A 17,233-nucleotide genomic window follows, 5' to 3' on the forward strand; every position below is an offset into this window, starting at 1 on the left:
GGAAGACTTAATATTGCCAGTCAATCTACTCTCGGTGCAGTCTCCATCAAAATCACAGGGGTTTTGGGGTAGAAATTGATAGGCTGGTCCTACAATTCATACAGAATTGCAAGGGACCCTAAATAGTCAAAATAGTTTTGAGAAAGATCAAAGTTGGAAGATTCATACTCCCCGATTTCAGAACTTTACTACAAAACTACAGGGATCACAACTGTGGTATAAGGATAGACCTACAGGTCAGTGGAATAGAAGTCCAGAAATAACACCAAATTGTTCCATATGCTGAGTTGCTTTTAAGAAGCTTTGTACGAGGATCTTTCTTGTTTCGCTGATGCCATAGCTATAGCATTTTTCTAGTACTTTTGCCATGTTCAGTATTTTTATTTTTTCAGATTTATTTACTTATTTATTGTTTGAATAAAGAATAAGTCATAAGTCACATGGTTTCAAAATAAAAATCTACTGAATAGCATGTAATAGGAAATCGCTTTCCCATCACTTCCCTCAGCCACCAGCATCTCTTTCCCAAAAGCAGCAAATGTTAGCAGTTTGTTTTATATTTTTCCAAGTAAATATTAAATATGTCTTCCCCCTGGGCACGTGGATGGCTCTGTCTGTTAAATGTCCGACTTTGGCTCACGTTATGATGTCACAGCTCATGGGTTTGAGCCCCACGTTGGACTCTGTGCTGACATCTTGGAGCCTGCTTCAGATTCTGTGTCTCCCTGTCTCTCTGTCCCTCCTCTGCTCATACTTTGTCTTTCTCTGTTTCAAAAATAAACAGTCATTAAAAAAATTTTTTTTAAATGTCTTCCCCCTTTTATACACGTAATGGTATACACTGTGCATTGTTCTGCACTTCAAACATTGAGTATTTTTACTGAAAAATTCACTGCACAATCGGCAAAAATGTTCTTCCATTGTTTTAGTTTGTGTATCTTTACCCAGTATAGTGAAGAGTTTTTTGAATGTTCGTGTTCATATATAATGTTTTGTTCTTGTCTTTGCCAATTTTTCTATGGATAGTAGTCTTTTTCTAGTAACTGCTTATGTGAGCTCACCCTGATCCTGCCTGTTAAATTTTGTAAATTTTAATTTTTTTAATTTTAATTTTTAATTTTTCAATTTTTAAAATTTTAAAAGTGCACTTAATGCCTTAGTATACCAGTTTTAATCTTCTGTGATTATCTTCCAATTTTTAAATGTATTTATACATACTTTTAATATTTTCTTTTTATTTTTCTTATAATAATTTCCTAGATTTCTTACAGGCTAAATGTAAATGGGCCAGAAAAGCTTTTTAAGAAGTAGGGAGGAGGACTTGTTTCTGTTTACCAAAACATGATAGACTTTTAATCAGTAGAATAAGTAATTGAATCATCTAGAAACACCCTGTAACACTTCTAAGAAATCAGTATTTAGTAAGTGCCAAATAAATCATTTGAAAAATCAAAGATTATTCAACAAAATGCTATTGGGAACTGTTGGTTAACAATTTGAAAAAGAGTAAAGTAAGGTTTGCACTACACCTACACAACAAAAGTATGTCTGGAATGACTAATGGAGTAAATCTTCTTTTGCTTTTATGATGGAAAAGTTTATCTTAAGGTGCTGTGGTCTGGGTATTATGATTACGATAACCACAGAAGATCATCAGGGTCCATTTCTGGACTCAGTTAAAACACATCATTTTGGATTCCTGACACTTAACTTATTTGAATCCTTTGTCTATAAAGTATGCTGGAGTAGGACAGTGCTTAAAGCAGGCAAAAGATTCACTAGCATTTTGATGTTGTCCTTTTGATGGTTAGGCACTCCCTTCAGGGATTGTTTAGATCTTTGAAGACTAGAATTTTGCATATTGTTTTCTCACCCATACCCTCATAGGGGAGGTGATTAGTTCTAATAACCTACAATAGCTTTTTGTTGCATATGTTAAATTTCTTGAAGTTACCTGAAATAGGTATGTCTTTAAAATGCAAGTTAGTTTTGTGCATTCTCTTTTTGTATTAATGAATGGATGCGTGTATGTCTAAAACACAACTTGGAAAAAAATTTTTTAAGTTTACTTATGTATTTTGAGAGAGAACGAGTGAGAAAGGACAGAGAGAAGAGAGAGAGAGAGAGAGAGAGAGAGAGAGAGAGAGAGAGAGAATCCCAAGCAGGCCCCATGCTGTCAGTGCAGAGCCTCATGTAGGGCTCGAACTCACGAACCATGAGATCATGAACTGAGCCAAAATCAAGAGTTGGACACTTGACTGACTGGGCCACCCAGGTGCCCTGGAATGACATTTTCTTAAAACAAAATTGAGGGGCACCTGGGTGGCTCAGTTGTTTAAGCGTCTGACTTGGGCTCGGGTCATGACACTGTGTCATGATGTCTCCCTGTCTCCCTGCCCCTCCCCTGCTTGCTGTTTCCCTCTCTCTCTCTCTCTCTCTTTCTTTCTCTCTTTCTCTCTCTCTCTCTCTCTCTCAAAAATCAACATTAAAAAAATTTATTAAGAAAAACACAAAAAAACAAAATTGATGCTCAGAAATCTGGTCACTATTTTGGTTTGGCATTTCCCTTGAATACATTTATCAGTTTGAGAAGCGGGACTTTTTACATAGCTGCTACCTAATTTACATTGTTGTATTTTATTTGTTTATTTTTGGGAGTGGGCGAGTGGGGGAGGGTCAGAGAGAGAGAGAGGGAGACACAGAATCTGAAGCAGGCTCCAGGCTCTGAGCTGTCAGCACAGAGCCCAGCCTGGGACTCAAACACACAAACTGCGAGATTATGACCTGAGAAGTCAGATGCTTAACCATCTGAGCCACCCAGGCGCCCCATACATTGTTGTATTTTATTTATATGATGTCAAAGGAAATTATGTATGCATTTTTGAATAGATAATAACATGTATTTATGTAAAAAATTCAAAAAGCACATATAGTGGGAAGCAGTTATTCTATGAGTCACCCTAATTCTGTCTACTTATATTGTTCCTCAGAAGTAGCCACTGTTTCCATTTTGTGTTTCCTCTCAGTGGTGGTGAATATATCTGCACCTACTTAAATATCTGTTCCTGTAAAAAAACACATAAGCCTAAATGCAGCATGCTATGCACATAGTTCTGTACTTCATTATTTTCACCTTTGGGTCTGTTGAGATGAGAGCAAATACTTCTTTAGCTTTTAATGTGTCAGACACTGTTTTAAGCACTTGTCATGTAATGGGTTAACTGCTGGCAGCGGCCCAGGAGGTAGATGTAAATGTGGTTCCTATCTGCTTTATCTAGATGAGGAAAAGGAGGTTCTGAGAAGTGGGTTAAAGGAATAAAAGTCAGTCTCAGGCAGTCTGGCCTTTCCATGCTCTTTACTACAGCTGCGCTTTTATCTTTATACATTCAGTTGATCATATGAAATTGCAGTTTTTGTGGGTCAGAAGTGGTTGAGTATTAGCAATTTCATATGGATCAACCTAATAGAGTTGCCTCAGTTTTTAAAACAACTGCATAGAATTTCACATGAAGATGGCCTTGATTTTTTTTAATTCTTTTTAAAAGCTCTGTGCTTAACGTGGGGCTTGAACACATGATCCCAAGATCAGGAGCCTCATGCTCTTACTGACTGAGCCAGCCAGGCACCCCTCATGCTTTTTAAATTGCTCCCATCGGTTGATACTTAGGAGGTCCCCAATTCAATTTTACAACAGTACTGCAGTTAAAGATCTTTTTGCTTATGGGAGTTTTCACATGTGTTACAAGAGGAATTCTGTCAGAGGGTATAGACATCAAAAAAAAAATTTTTTTTTAATGTTTATTTATTTGAGAGGGAGAGAGAGAGAGAGCCATAGAGTGTGAGCAGGGAGGGGCAGAGACAGAGAGGGAGACACAGAATCCATAGCAGGATCCAGGCTCTGAGCTGTCAGCACAGAGCCTGAAACAGGGCTCGAACCCACAAACTGAAATCATGAAGTCGGATGCTTAACTGACTGAGCCACGCAGGCACCCCAAAGGGTATAGACATTTAAATATAGAACTTCCAGAAATTGCTTTCCAGAGAGGATAGAAGTTTGCATTTTCAGCTGCAGTGTGTGAGGGTGTAGGAAAGTATATGCAAGTTTCTCTGCACTCTATTGATGGGTACATTTGAGTTGTATACATGTTTGGTAATGTGTTCACCTGCATGGGATCCTGGCATTAATTAGTGAAGTTAGCTCTGAGCTCTGTTTTTAAAAAAAAAAAAAGAAAAAAATTTTAATGTTTATTTTTGAGAGAGACAGAGACAGAGCATGAGCATGGGACAGGCAGAGAGAGAGAGAGGGAGACAGAATCTGAAGCAGGCTCCAGCTCTGAGCTGTCAGCACAGAGCCCAACATGGCGCTTGAACTCATGAACTGTGAGATCATGACCTTAGCCGAAGTTAGAGGCTTAACTGACTGAGCCCACCCAGGTGCCCCAGAGCTCTGTTATTCCAGTATTAGATTATATTAATCTAGATTTTGGGATGTCATAGCCCAAACACATAGCTTAATTGTGTTCCCAGAGGCACTTCTTCCCCCGGTTGCTCTGTGCTATAAGGTAAGTTGACACATTTGTTTCAGCCAGTTTTTTAAAAATTATTATTAGGTATGTTTTTTAACATACAGCTTGAAACAAGTGTTGGGCATCATCCTGTAAATTTTAGTTACTGATTAGACCTTAAATCTTGAGTTTTGAAGTTACTTGATTATACGCTTATATACCTATGAAACTCAAAGGAAAAAAACTTACTTACATTATAAATTTCTAAAATTTATCAGAACAAATTGTAATAAATAAAATTCTGAGAAAGATAACTAATGAAGAAGGTAATGAGAAAATGACCCATAAATTAAAAAACAAAAAAATTCAGTAATGGGGGCGCCTGGATGGTTCAGTCGGTTAAGCGTCTGACTTCGGCTCAGGTCATGATCTCAACAGTTTGTGAGTTCAAGCCCTGCGTTGGGCTCTGTGCTGACAGCTCAGGGCCTGGAGCCTGCTTTGGCTTCTGTGTCTCCCCCCTGTCTGCCCCTGCCTGCTCACGTTCTGTCTCTCTCAAAAATAAATTAAAGAATTAAAAAATTCAGTAATGAAAGAAGTTTTTTAACCAGTTGCATGTTGATTTCCTTAGAAGAGGTATAGAATCACATTTCAGTTGATTTTGAATTGAAACTGCAGATGGGGACTTCACAGTGGAAACACAATTTGGATTTTAATTATTAGTTGAATCACAAGGTTCTCTTCAACCAAACTCTTAAGCCTTGTTCCTTGTCCTTCCACTAGCAGGGTCCTTAGCTGCAGCCATGCACAAGTTACATTTTCTTCATTGTGCCATACCTCTGCGTGTTTGCATAAATGTCTGTTAGGTTCTGAGTATACAGAAAGTATTCCTGTAAGGATATATTCCAACATTTTCTGAGTTTAAAACTCCCTTGCAAAATTCTCCTTCAAATGCCCAGGATTTTTATATTTTATAGATCATTTTCAAGATTTTAAAAATTGCTTCTTGTTTTACTGTTTCCTAAGGCCTACGTATTGCATTTATCCAGAAGTGTCAACTAAACATATATTTTGGCTCCTAGGCTTCCAGTGTTCCTTTATCTTCCCCTTTCCTGTTTGAAGGATTCCCACTCACTACTATCCCATTGTTTTTGACCCTATCCAAATTGGCTGTGGTTGCAAATGCAGGCTAATGACTAATTGGGATTTTGGTTTTTTCAAGCATGCTCTTCCCCTCCCCATTAAGATGGTTGATCTTGTTTATGTAGATTCTTATTTGGCCCTTCCCTTTTATTTATGATTCTTGTCATTCTATTAAATAATACTTGGTGCTACTAATTCACATTGGTGAGCAGAATGAGGCAAAAATGATCATTTTTCTCTTTATCTTGCTACTCTTGATTCAGACTTTTTGGTGACCATCTCTTGTTTCTACCTTTCACTAGTTAAAGAATCCTTTCAGGGGCATCTGGGTGGTTCAGTTGGTTAAGAATCCATTTCTTGATTTTGGCTCAGGTTGTGATCTCGTGGTTCATGAGATTGAGCCCCGAGCCGGGCTCTGTGCTGATAGTGGGGAGCCTTCTTGGTATTTTCTCTCTCCTTCTCTCTGCCTCTTCCCTGCTTGTGCTCCGTCTCTCTCTCTCTCAAAATAAATAAATAAACATTTTCCATTTTTTTGTGTGTCTTCTTCCATTTCTTTTATAAACTTTCTATAGTTTTCAGCGTACAGATCTTTTACCTCCTTGGTTAGGTTTATTCCTATATTTTATGGTTTTTGGTGCTATTGTAAATGGGGTTGATTTCCTTGATTTCTCTTTCTGCTGCTTCATTATTAGTGTATAGATATGCAACCGATTTCTGTACGTTGATTTTATATCCTTTGACTTTACTGAATTCACATATTAGCTCTAGCAGCTTTCTGGTGGAGTCTTTCGGGTTTTCTTTTTTTTTAAATTTTTTTTTTTTTTCAACGTTTATTTATTTTTGGGACAGAGAGAGACAGAGCATGAACGGAGGAGGGGCAGAGAGAGAGGGAGACACAGAATCGGAAACAGGCTCCAGGCTCCGAGCCATCAGCCCAGAGCCCGACGCGGGGCTCGAACTCACGGGCCGCGAGATCGTGACCTGGCTGAAGTCGGACGCTTAACCGACTGCGCCACCCAGGCGCCCCTCTTTCGGGTTTTCTATGTAGAGTATAATCCAGTGAAGAAATGGGCGGGAGACATGAATAGACACTTTTCCAAGGAAGACATCCAGATGACTAACAGACACATGAAAAGATGCTCAGCATCACTCAGCATCAGAGAAATACAAATCAAAAGCACAATGAGATGCCATGTCACACTGGTGAGAATGCCTAAAATTAACAAGTCGGGTAACAATAGATGTTGGTGAGGATGTGGAGAAAGGGGAACCCTTTTGCATTGTTAGTGGGAATGCAAACTGGTGCAGTCACTCTGGAAAACAGTATGGAGGTTCCTCAAAAAATTAAAAATAGAACTACCCTACGACCCAGCAGTTGCAACACTAGGTATTAAGTCAGAGGATACAGGAAGTGCTTTGAAGGGGCACATGCCCCCCAATGTTTATAGCAGTGTTGTCAACAATAGCCAAAGTATGGAAAGGGCCCAAATGTCCATCGATGGATGAATGGATAAAGAAGATGTGGTACACACACACACACACACACACACACACACACACACACACACACACTATGCAGTATTACTCAGCAACAAAAAAAGAATGAAATCTTGCCATTTGCAACAGTGTGGATGGAACTGGAGGGTATTATGCCATGTGAAATAAGTCAGAGAACGATAAATACCGTATAATTTCACTCGTGGAATTTAAGAAACAACAGATGAACATAGGGAAAGGGAAGGAAAAATAAGATAAAAACAGGGAGGCAAACCATAAGAGACTCTTAAAATACAGAGAATAAACTGAGGGTTGCTGGAGGGGAGGTGGATGGGGAAGGGATGTGCTAGATGGGTGATGGGCATTAAGGAGGGCGCTTGTTGGGATGAACACTGGGTGTCATATGTAGGTGCCTAATCAGTGGGTTCTGCTCCTGAAATCAATACTACATTGTATGTTAACTAAGTTAAATTTAAATAAATAAAAAAAAAACCATGAAAAAAATTTTTAATAAAATAATAAAGTATCTTTTCAAACAGAATTTCTTCTACCAAGTTCATTATGGTGCATATTTATTCTGTCTGCTTCTGGATACATAACAGTGATTAGAGTTTATTTAATATTTCCTCACAAAACCTAATAAGATATAAGGCATTGGTTGTCAGTGTTTGTTGATCTGAAATGTTAATTTGAGATTTTCAGGTAAAATTAGGTTTTGGATCATCTTAGCATGCGGTGTAGTTATGGTTTCCCATTGTTTGTAGTAATTAGATGCCATTTTAGAGTTGGAACGGGAGATGGGGGGAAGCAACATGCAGTTTTATCTGTTTTATCCTTTTTTTCTTTCTTTTTTTTTCGTTTTTGTTTTTGTTTTCGACAGAGAAACTTTTCCATGTCTGTTAATAGTGCTGCTGTCCTGCGATTGACAGGACGAGGAGGAGGAGGAACAGTGGTGGGGGCTCCTAGAGGTCGAAGTTCTTCAAGAGGGCGAGGTGAGCTTCCATGTGGCAAATGTAATAATGGAGGGAGAGGAGAGAGAAGTCACTTTAAACATACAATACTTGATTTAAAAAAAACTGCTTTTGACATTCACTCTGTGTTAAGTGTCTGAATATTTGTTTCCTGAATCATTTCTCGGCGTATCAGCTCCACACCTCCTGATTTGGAGCAGAAGAGGCTAATTCTTGAGCGTGAGGGTTCCTCGTTAACTTTGGCAAATCCCCATCCATATTCCTCATCCCCAGGGAGCCTTGCCCTTTGCCATAGCTCTGGGAAGTGCCTTGGCTGCTGAGGCAGCAGCTAAGTCCCCGCAGGCCTTAGTGACACACCCTTTCTATATAAGGCCGTGTGTGCGAGGAGTGTCCCCAGCCAGAGAGAGGCGTTAGTAAAAGCCTTCTGTCTCATCAGCGCCAGGGCTCTTTTAGAGGGTAGAGCAAAAAATAATTATGTATCAGTCAACTTACTTAACCTATGGTTTTATAGGTTTGTGTCTCCGAAGAATTATTTTGTTGATATTACTTGTTTTTTCGCTGTCTGTTCCTTGTTTTTTATTCATTGATTTTCTGCAACATGAGGCCATTCTGGATGTTTTCAATATAAATATTCAGCATTTACCTCTTGAGTTGGTTAACTCATCGCAGTAGTCTAGACATCTCTTGTAATTTTTGAAGAAGTGCTTCAGAAGTGGAAGAGTTGGGTATCTGCAGAGCCAGAGGCCACGGTCTCCACATACCACACCACCCAGGTTGGTGTGATTAAGGGTGTGGAATATCTGGATTCTCTTTTTCTTAAAGTTGTGCCTTATGAATAGAATAATTTATACTCAGCCTTTATAGAGGCCATATTAAGTTCTGCACTCCTGTGAAGAGGACACTTTCGGTAGTCCATTCCGAATGTGGGAATGCAGGGCGCCTGGGTGGCACAGTTGGTTAAGTGTCTGGCTTTTGATTTCCGCTCAGGTCATGATCTCACGGTTCGTGAGTTTGAGCCCCACGTCAGGCTCTGCGTAGAGCCTGCTTGGGATTCTGTCTCTCCTTCTTTCTGCCCTTTCCTTGCTTGTGCACTCTCTCTGTCTTTCTCTCTCAAAATAAATAAGTAAACTTAAAAAAAAAGTGTAGCATGTGGGAGCGCAGGGGTGGCGAATAATAATGGGGCAGCTAAAGCTCTCTGCTTGTAGGCCACGTACTGTTAGCAAGGTATACGTGGTTTTTCCTTCTGAATTTGTCAGTTTCCAGAACGGTAGTTTTTAACCTGGGGGTTTGTTAGAAGTACTTCTGCAGTCAGATCCTGGGTGGTGAGATTTAGGCATGTGTGTGCTTCAAAAGCTCCCCATGCCATTCAGCTTCTCACGTGCAGTGAGGTTCCATTGGTCCAGAATTCACCTGAGGTCTTTGTGTCTTGGTGGTGTGGTGCAGTGGTGATGTGGAGATGGCTCTGGGCTACTGCTTGGGTGTTGCCTATGATTTTCTTTGGTAGGCTGGCAACAGGGGGAGGTTGCACTCAGGTGGCTTTGCCTCCAGTGCTTTTTAGGGTAAGTTGTACAGAGATGATTATTCAAGAAGGGTGGTCCACAAGCCAGCACTTCTGTGAACCTCAAGTGATCACCAACTTTGTGTGCTGTAAATACACACCAGTCTCTCTAAACAGTCTTTAAAAAACTCCATATTGAGAAACAAACTGAAGGATTGGGAAATTTCTCCCTGCTTTCTGATTCTTTCAAGTGGGGGGTTATTGCATAGTGTCCTACATTCAGAACTTAAACTGGGCATGTGCAAAAAGATAGATACTGTGAGAAAAGCAGTGACTTAATTAACATTGATGTGAACAAATGGTATGAAACTGGTCAAATGAATGAATTCACTTTGTAAAAAACATTTTTAGCATCATTGTCCAAAATGTGATTTCTTTTCCGATGATTTCATGAGATCATTAATCTGGTTTTGTTTTCTTTAGTTAGTACTTAATTTTAACTTGTTGGTTAAGTGATGATTATTATGGCTCCCCCCCATGGGCAAAGCTAACGTTAGATGGTTATTTTGGCTCTTTTTAACTTGAGATTTTTTTTTATTAAAATATTTTATTTATTTTTGAGAGAGAGAGACACACACACACTCACACACACACACATACACACACAGAGTGTGAGCAGGAGAGGGGCAGTGAGAGAGGGAGACACAGAATCCAATGGAGGCTCCAGGCTCTGAGCTGTCAGCACGGAGCCCGATGCGGGGCTTGAACTCATGAATCACGAGATCATGACCTTAGCCTAAGTTGGATGTTTAACCGACTGAGCCACCCAGGTGCCCCAAACTTGAGGAGATTTTGATGTGAAAACCGACTGACGTCTAGACTTCTAAATATCGGGAACTAGTAAAATTTAAACAAACAAATGGGTGGGGAAACAGTGTAAAATGTCATCTTTCTATTTTACCTGGTTAAGGTGTTTAAGAGTACAGCAGATCCACACAGCTGTCAGCCACTTGTCTTTATCATCGTTTAAAGGAAGTATATTTTAATCCCCCAAAAGAATCGGGTGAAATCTCAGACAATAGGACAGTCCTTTGAATATTTAGCTGTGTGAGAGATTCATCATGTTATGTGTACTTGCTGCTGCTTATATGAGAACTGTATTTAGAGATGATTATGGTCCTTACAACTGGAAAGCTCTAGAATCTGATTCTTTTTATGTGTCTCCTTATAATAAGCTTTAGTCTAATAAGGAGGACCAGTACCAGTGCTAGTTAACTTGGCAGAAAATATTTTTGTCTGTGGTTTGCTTGTTTTTCTGGCAACCTGAAGGCTTTTTTCATATTCAGGTTTCTAAAATAAAATACTTTTTCAAGGTGCTTGGTACTTATTGGTTTACTGAGAAAATTGTCCTCTTCAGAAGAGGGGACTTTCTTACACCCCAGGAATCATCATTGCAGGAGATCCACCCCAGTGTTACATAACACTTGGCATTATACTGTTTTAGGATTTTACATAAAATGTATACATTTGCAGTATCTTATCAAAAGCAGGGATTCCTAGCCTGTGGGTTGATATTCACTGGTAGCCGTGTTATTATAAGGATATTATCGAATGAGTAATTATGTTATTATAAACTACTGGGAATCTGTATGTGCATCAGGCATTGTCTAAACACTAAATTATATTATTATACACATTTGATACTGTATTTCAAATAACATGCACCTTTTTGATTAATAGAATGCAGATACTATTTTTAAAAAAATGTATACATTTCCTAAGGAGAGAGGTACTGAAATGGGAAACTGGGGCGTCAACTTTATGTTGATATAAAGTTAGATTGACTGGAAAGTAACTTTTAGATTATTACATTTTAAGCCTAGTCTCATTTCCATTTTACAGATGAAGAAATGTGGGTTACCTGGACTAGTTATGAGGGGTACCTTTCTGTGCATTTCATAGTAAGGTTACATAAAAGTACAAGTATATTCTGAGTCAGGTTTTCATACATTATAAGCAGAAGGTAGAAATCCTATGTGGATATTTGAAATAATTATTTAACTCACTTGTATTTAGCTTTGGAATGCATTCTTTCGTTCGTAATTCATCATCATTTTGTTTTGGGTGTTTTTACACTGTTAAAAATGGTGAGCTACGGATGATGGGTAATATTTTATCTAAGTACAGCTCTAAACTCCCCACCCTTTTCCAGTTTTCTCATCTGTGTGTTGGATACAAATGGTGCGCATTAGTTGAGAAAACCTCACATTGTGCAGAAAGTATAAAGCTAAAACGTTCATATTGCTTTCTGCCCCCAGAGCACCAGTTGGATGGATGTTCCTCCTGATCCCAACAGCCATATAATTTATATAAGCGCAGTTATTTTAAGTATTATTCTGTTATTCAACAGAATAATGTAGATTTCTTTTAATGTCAGCGTTTTATCTTCTGTGGCTTCATAATGTTCTACTAAAATTTAATATTATCAAAATTTATTTAGGTTATTTCTGGTGTTACACATTGCAGTGAACATCTGCATATATATGTATTTGCATGTTTGTGTATTTCTGTTAGGATAAATTGTGGTTAGAATCGTTGAGTCAGATTTTGATAGATCTGACCAAATTGACTTCAGTAAAGACCAGTTTACATCTGAACATTTAGAACCTCTCAGTCTCTGCATACAGCACATTCTCACTAGCTCGGGTTCAAATTTAGTCCTGATGTTTTTCTTCCTTGAAGACTTGAGCAAAGGGGAAAGAGTGCTTTTGTTGGTGTAGAACATCCTTTACGGAGTTAGTTCCCAAAATTGATAGAGTTGGCCATATTAAATTATCCTTTCTTTTTTTTTTTTTTTTTTTAAGTTTTTTTTAATGTTGATTTGTTTTTGAGAGACAGAGACAGAGCATGAGTGAAGGAGGGGGAGAGAGAGAGAGAGAGAGAGAGAGAGACAGAATCCAAAGCAGGCTCCCAGGCTTTGAGCTGTCAGCACAGAGGCCGAAGTGGGGCTCCAACTCATGAACTGTGAGATCATGACCTGAGTTGAAGTTGGACGCCCAACCAAGTGAGCCACCCAGGCGCCCCTTAAATATCCTTTCTGTGGAGTTAGATAAATTATATTAACGTTTGTGCTTCACTTTTGTATATTTTATCTGCTCTCTTCTGAAGCTCTCTAAATCTTTCATTTTTGTTGAAAATAATCCAATAAAAGGTCCAATTTGTAGTAATAGTTTACCGATCTTCTTAGAATTTTACTGTTAAACTTTTTATTAACTTAACGTTGACACTGTTTCTTATTCAGGACTGGGACTCTTAACACCTGTTTTCTAACTTGTTTCTTTCAACCTCCTGTGGTCTAGCCTCTTCAGTGCCATTATTGGTCTCTCAGGTAAAGATCCGTCAGGCCTTGCTAAATGTTTAAACATAGACATCCTCTTTGTGTGGAGACAGAACTTCAAAGATTAATCGTTGGTGTTGAATATGTGTCAAATATTGACATCTGAGTATCATTTTTTCTGTTTTCTTATTTTCAGGCAGAGGCAGAGGTGAATGTGGTTTCTACCAAAGAAGCTTTGATGAAGTAGAGGGTGTCTTTGGTCGAGGAGGTGGCAGGGAAATGCATAGGTCACAGAGCTGGGAGGAAAGGTAACTAAAAGATCCAGATCTTGGCATAAAGACTTCTTGGTGTAAAAAAAATTTTTTTCTGCTTTCTCCAGAGGAGACGTTTCTTTGTATAGTTATAAGATTTCACTTAAAAAATGCTATTAATTATTGAGTATCAAGATGTATGTTAGAAAGTTTTAAATGATCCTTATTTAATGAAAGAAGCATTGGAGATAAATAGGTTAATATGTTAGTGCCAGCATGGATATTTCATAGTTAGTCGGATTTGTTATTTTATTAGTGTTCAGTGGGAGGCATTGACAATTGACATTTTATTTTTTGTTGCTATCAGTCAAAGCATCTTCTCTGTTCTTTGTGACTCTGTGAAGTCTGTTGATGAATGAGGGCAGTTCCACAAAGTTGTATGTACAAAGATGTTCACTGTGATGATATTTATAATATAATTAGAAACAAGCCAAATAGCTTAATATCAGCATGGCTTCTTATGTAATGGTATATCCACACAATAGAATATTCTATAACCATTAAAAGTTAGGATGATTTTGAAAATATCTAATGATGTGGGAAAACACGTGCCAAAAATAGTATATAAAACTATATATAGTGTGTATCTAAAGTAAAGCATCTATCTAATTAAAATTTATCTAATTTTAAAAAACATTTCTGGGTCAATAGAAGCTGGCTTTTGGTAAGTGAGATAGTGGATATTTTTGTTTTCATCTTTGTGTTTTCTTATATTTTCCAAATGTTGGGCGCTGTTTGTTTTTACAATTTGAAAAGGAAAGCAATGCTATTAAGGACAGATACAGCAGTGGTTGTCATGTATAGGAAATCTATATATTACTCCTAAGTCCTGTTTGAAACTTCTTTTATCTTTTCTAGAGGTGACAGACGTTTTGAAAAACCAGGACGAAAAGATGTAGGTAAGGCTTTCTTACTGTTTTGAAGTATTTTTATCTGAACTTCCATGATATTAGTTCCTAAAAGCCTCACATGTAAGGATCCATTTATTTAAAATTGACTCAGTTACCTGTGCCTCTCCAGTAGATGGAGTTGTAGCATTGCTTGGATTTATAATTCCGTGGTTATTTGATGGCTCTGTTGCACAAAACCAGGGGTGATGAACACAACCATTAGGATTTACTTGATTTAACTTTTTAGGTCTATGTATTCTTTGCAAGGCATATATTCTTTTTTTTTTTTTTTAATTTTTTTTTTTTCAACGTTTTTTTTTTATTTATTTTTGGGACAGAGAGAGACAGAGCATGAACAGGGGAGGGGAAGAGAGAGAGGGAGACACAGAATCGGAAACAGGCTCCAGGCTCTGAGCCATCAGCCCAGAGCCCGACGCGGGGCTCGAACTCACGGACCGCGAGATCGTGACCTGGCTGAAGTCAGACGCTTAACCGACTGCGCCACCCAGGCGCCCCCATATATTCTTTATTAAGGCTCTCTTGTGAAGTGAAATTTTAAGTTAGGAACCAGTCTGTTAACTCCTTTTCCAATGTAGATATTTCTCACAGGATGAAAAGAAACAGGGAAAAAGCTAGAATGCTTGTTTTTGTGTCAGAGAGCAAATTTTACAACTATGAATGTTCTTTCTTTAGCCTTTTATTATTGATCTGGTCTTTTTGATACCTAATCTTTGTTTTTTTTTTCTTGTTTTGAGATGAGAGGAGTCAAAATAAATTATAGTTAAGGTAGCTACTGAATTAAAAGGAACATAGTAAGAGAACAAGGTTTCAGTGTTTGTGATGAATTAATTATAGTTTATATTAAAGAACCTATAATGTTAAGATGGGCTTTTCTGACTGATTAAAGGTACTGCCTTCTAAAGTGCCAGTAGGTATTAAGGTCTGAGAGAAAAAAAGGAATGCCAATTCATAGTAACATTGGATTCATTTATTTATGTATTTATGTATTTATTTAGAGAGAATGCGCACATAAGCATGTGTGAGTGGGGAACTTACAGGGGGCAGAGAGAGGGAGAAAGAGAATCCCAAGCAGGCTCTGCTCTGTCAGCATGGAGCCTGATGTGGGCTCAAACCTTTAAACTGTGAGATCGTGACCTGAGCTGAAGTCGGACGCTTAACCGACTGAGCCACCAGGCACCCCCCCAGCATTGGAGTTATGAAAATTACCTTGTGATTTCCCAATTCCTGGAAGTACCAGAAAAGTTCTCCAGGGCATGATTGTATCTGACAATAGTAAGCATTTGTCAAAAATATATGTTAAACATGCAAATATCATTCACAGACGGATTTGCAGATTAAAAAAAAATTTTTTTTTTAACATTTATTCATTTTTGAGAGACAGAGAGAGACAGAGCATAAGCAGGGGAAGGGCAGAGAGAGAGGGAGACACAGAATCCAAAGCAGGCTCCAGGCTCTGAGCTGTCAGCACAGAGCCCGATGCAGGGCTCGAACCCACAAACCGCAAGATCATGACCTGAGCCGACGTTGGACGCTTAACCGACTGAGCCACCCAGCGGCCCCAAGATTTGCAGATTTTTTAAAACACCAAATAGTCAACTTGGCATCATTGTTTTCACACCAGTTCATTTTAACATATCAGTTATTTAAATTTCTCATTTATTAATATGGCATTGGAAATAATCAATTATATTTATATTAATGAAAAGCCATTAAATGAGTGTAGCACCAAGAAATCTGGAACAGACTGGGTAGATAACTTACTGCTAGATGAATGGCTTTACTTGTATTGTAGACTGTTGGATAAATATAATTTGGAGGATGTTTTGGGACCTCTGCTCTCATCCTTGTCTGACTTAATACTTTTGCCAGTGACTAGAGACAGATAATGAGGGGTAGTTTAAAGAGTACACGGTTTTGAATCAGAAGATCACTGGTAATCTAAGCTCTCATATTCAGTAGTCTCATAATAAATACAGGTGAGAATGCCTTACAGAATTTTTAGGATTAAATAAGAGTATATGGACTCCTTTATTTGTTCAACAGTTACTGAATTCTGACTTGTATGATAGGTCTTGTGCTATATGCTGTATAAACATTCCTTTTCTTTGGATGACAGTGTTGACGTGTGATCAGATTTTCAGATTACTCAGTAGTTAGAGGGGTAGCTATAGAGTGGAACACCTGGGACTTAAGATCAGAATTAAGATGGAACAAGAGACAAGATCTAATCAGATGGAAGTTTAACAGCAGAAAATGTTAACTCTCACGTAAACTCTAGAATTTAAGATATGGAATAATGGTGTAATAGCAACTTGCTGGGGAAAAGCACAGCTTTCTTAGCTGACTGTGGCCTCCGTGTTAACCAGCATAACATTTACTAGAACTGTAGGATCCTCATGAGGCGGGCAATAGGGACGCCCGCTGTCTTATGTTGACACAGGACAGCTTAAATATTGTGTGCAGGACTGGCCACACCTGGAAGGGATCCATATATTGGAGTAGAATGGGGCATTTGCAGCCCTGTGATGGTGAATGCCTGACGGAAATGGGGCTGTTTACACAGCAGACAAAACTGTGGACAGGACAGAGTGGGGAGGAGTGTTTTTAGGGTTACTGTCTGCAAATATTTGCTCAACAATTGAGAAAGAGGAATTAAGTTTGATCTGTGTTAGTCTAAAGGGTAGGTTTAAGGTGGTAGGTACTCAACATAGTCTCAGTTAAAAAGATCTAATAGAGGTGTCTGAAAATGACTTGGGTTGCTTTGGAAAAGCCCTGTGTTCTCTGTTATGACAGTAGCTCGATTTTAACTATTCACCACAGTCATACTTTCGTGGTTTGGTTAGAGTGTAAAGTTCCTTTTCATCATTATTTGCCCGACTTGTATTTTAAGTAGTATATTAATTCAACCTGAGAAATCTCTCCGACCACTCTCTTTAAAAATACAGGTTTTGGGGCATCTGGGTGGCTCTGTCAGTTAGCGACTGACTCTTGATTTCAGCTCAGGTTATCATGTCACAGTTTTGTGAGTTTGAGTCCTGTGTCAGGCTCTGGGCTCACAGCGTG

General features: G+C 38.5%; 1 protein-coding gene across 8 annotated transcripts in view; it reads left to right on the forward strand.

Moving 5' to 3' along the window:
* GIGYF2 (GRB10 interacting GYF protein 2) overlaps nt 1-17,233 on the forward strand; it is a 147,315-nt gene that overhangs the window by 49,990 nt on the left and 80,092 nt on the right. For all 8 annotated transcript variants that reach the window (XM_086719948.1, XM_086719947.1, XM_086719951.1 and 5 more), the window contains 3 exons: nt 8,023-8,134; nt 13,145-13,256; nt 14,118-14,158. In XM_086719948.1, the coding sequence (XP_086576074.1) occupies nt 8,023-8,134; nt 13,145-13,256; nt 14,118-14,158 (265 nt within the window). The remainder of the gene's footprint in view (nt 1-8,022; nt 8,135-13,144; nt 13,257-14,117; nt 14,159-17,233) is intronic.

Source organism: Puma concolor, chromosome C1, assembly GCF_028749965.1.
Source record: "Puma concolor isolate L17-30 chromosome C1, mPumCon1.1.hap2, whole genome shotgun sequence".
In the NCBI taxonomy this organism is placed as follows: domain Eukaryota; kingdom Metazoa; phylum Chordata; class Mammalia; order Carnivora; family Felidae; genus Puma; species Puma concolor.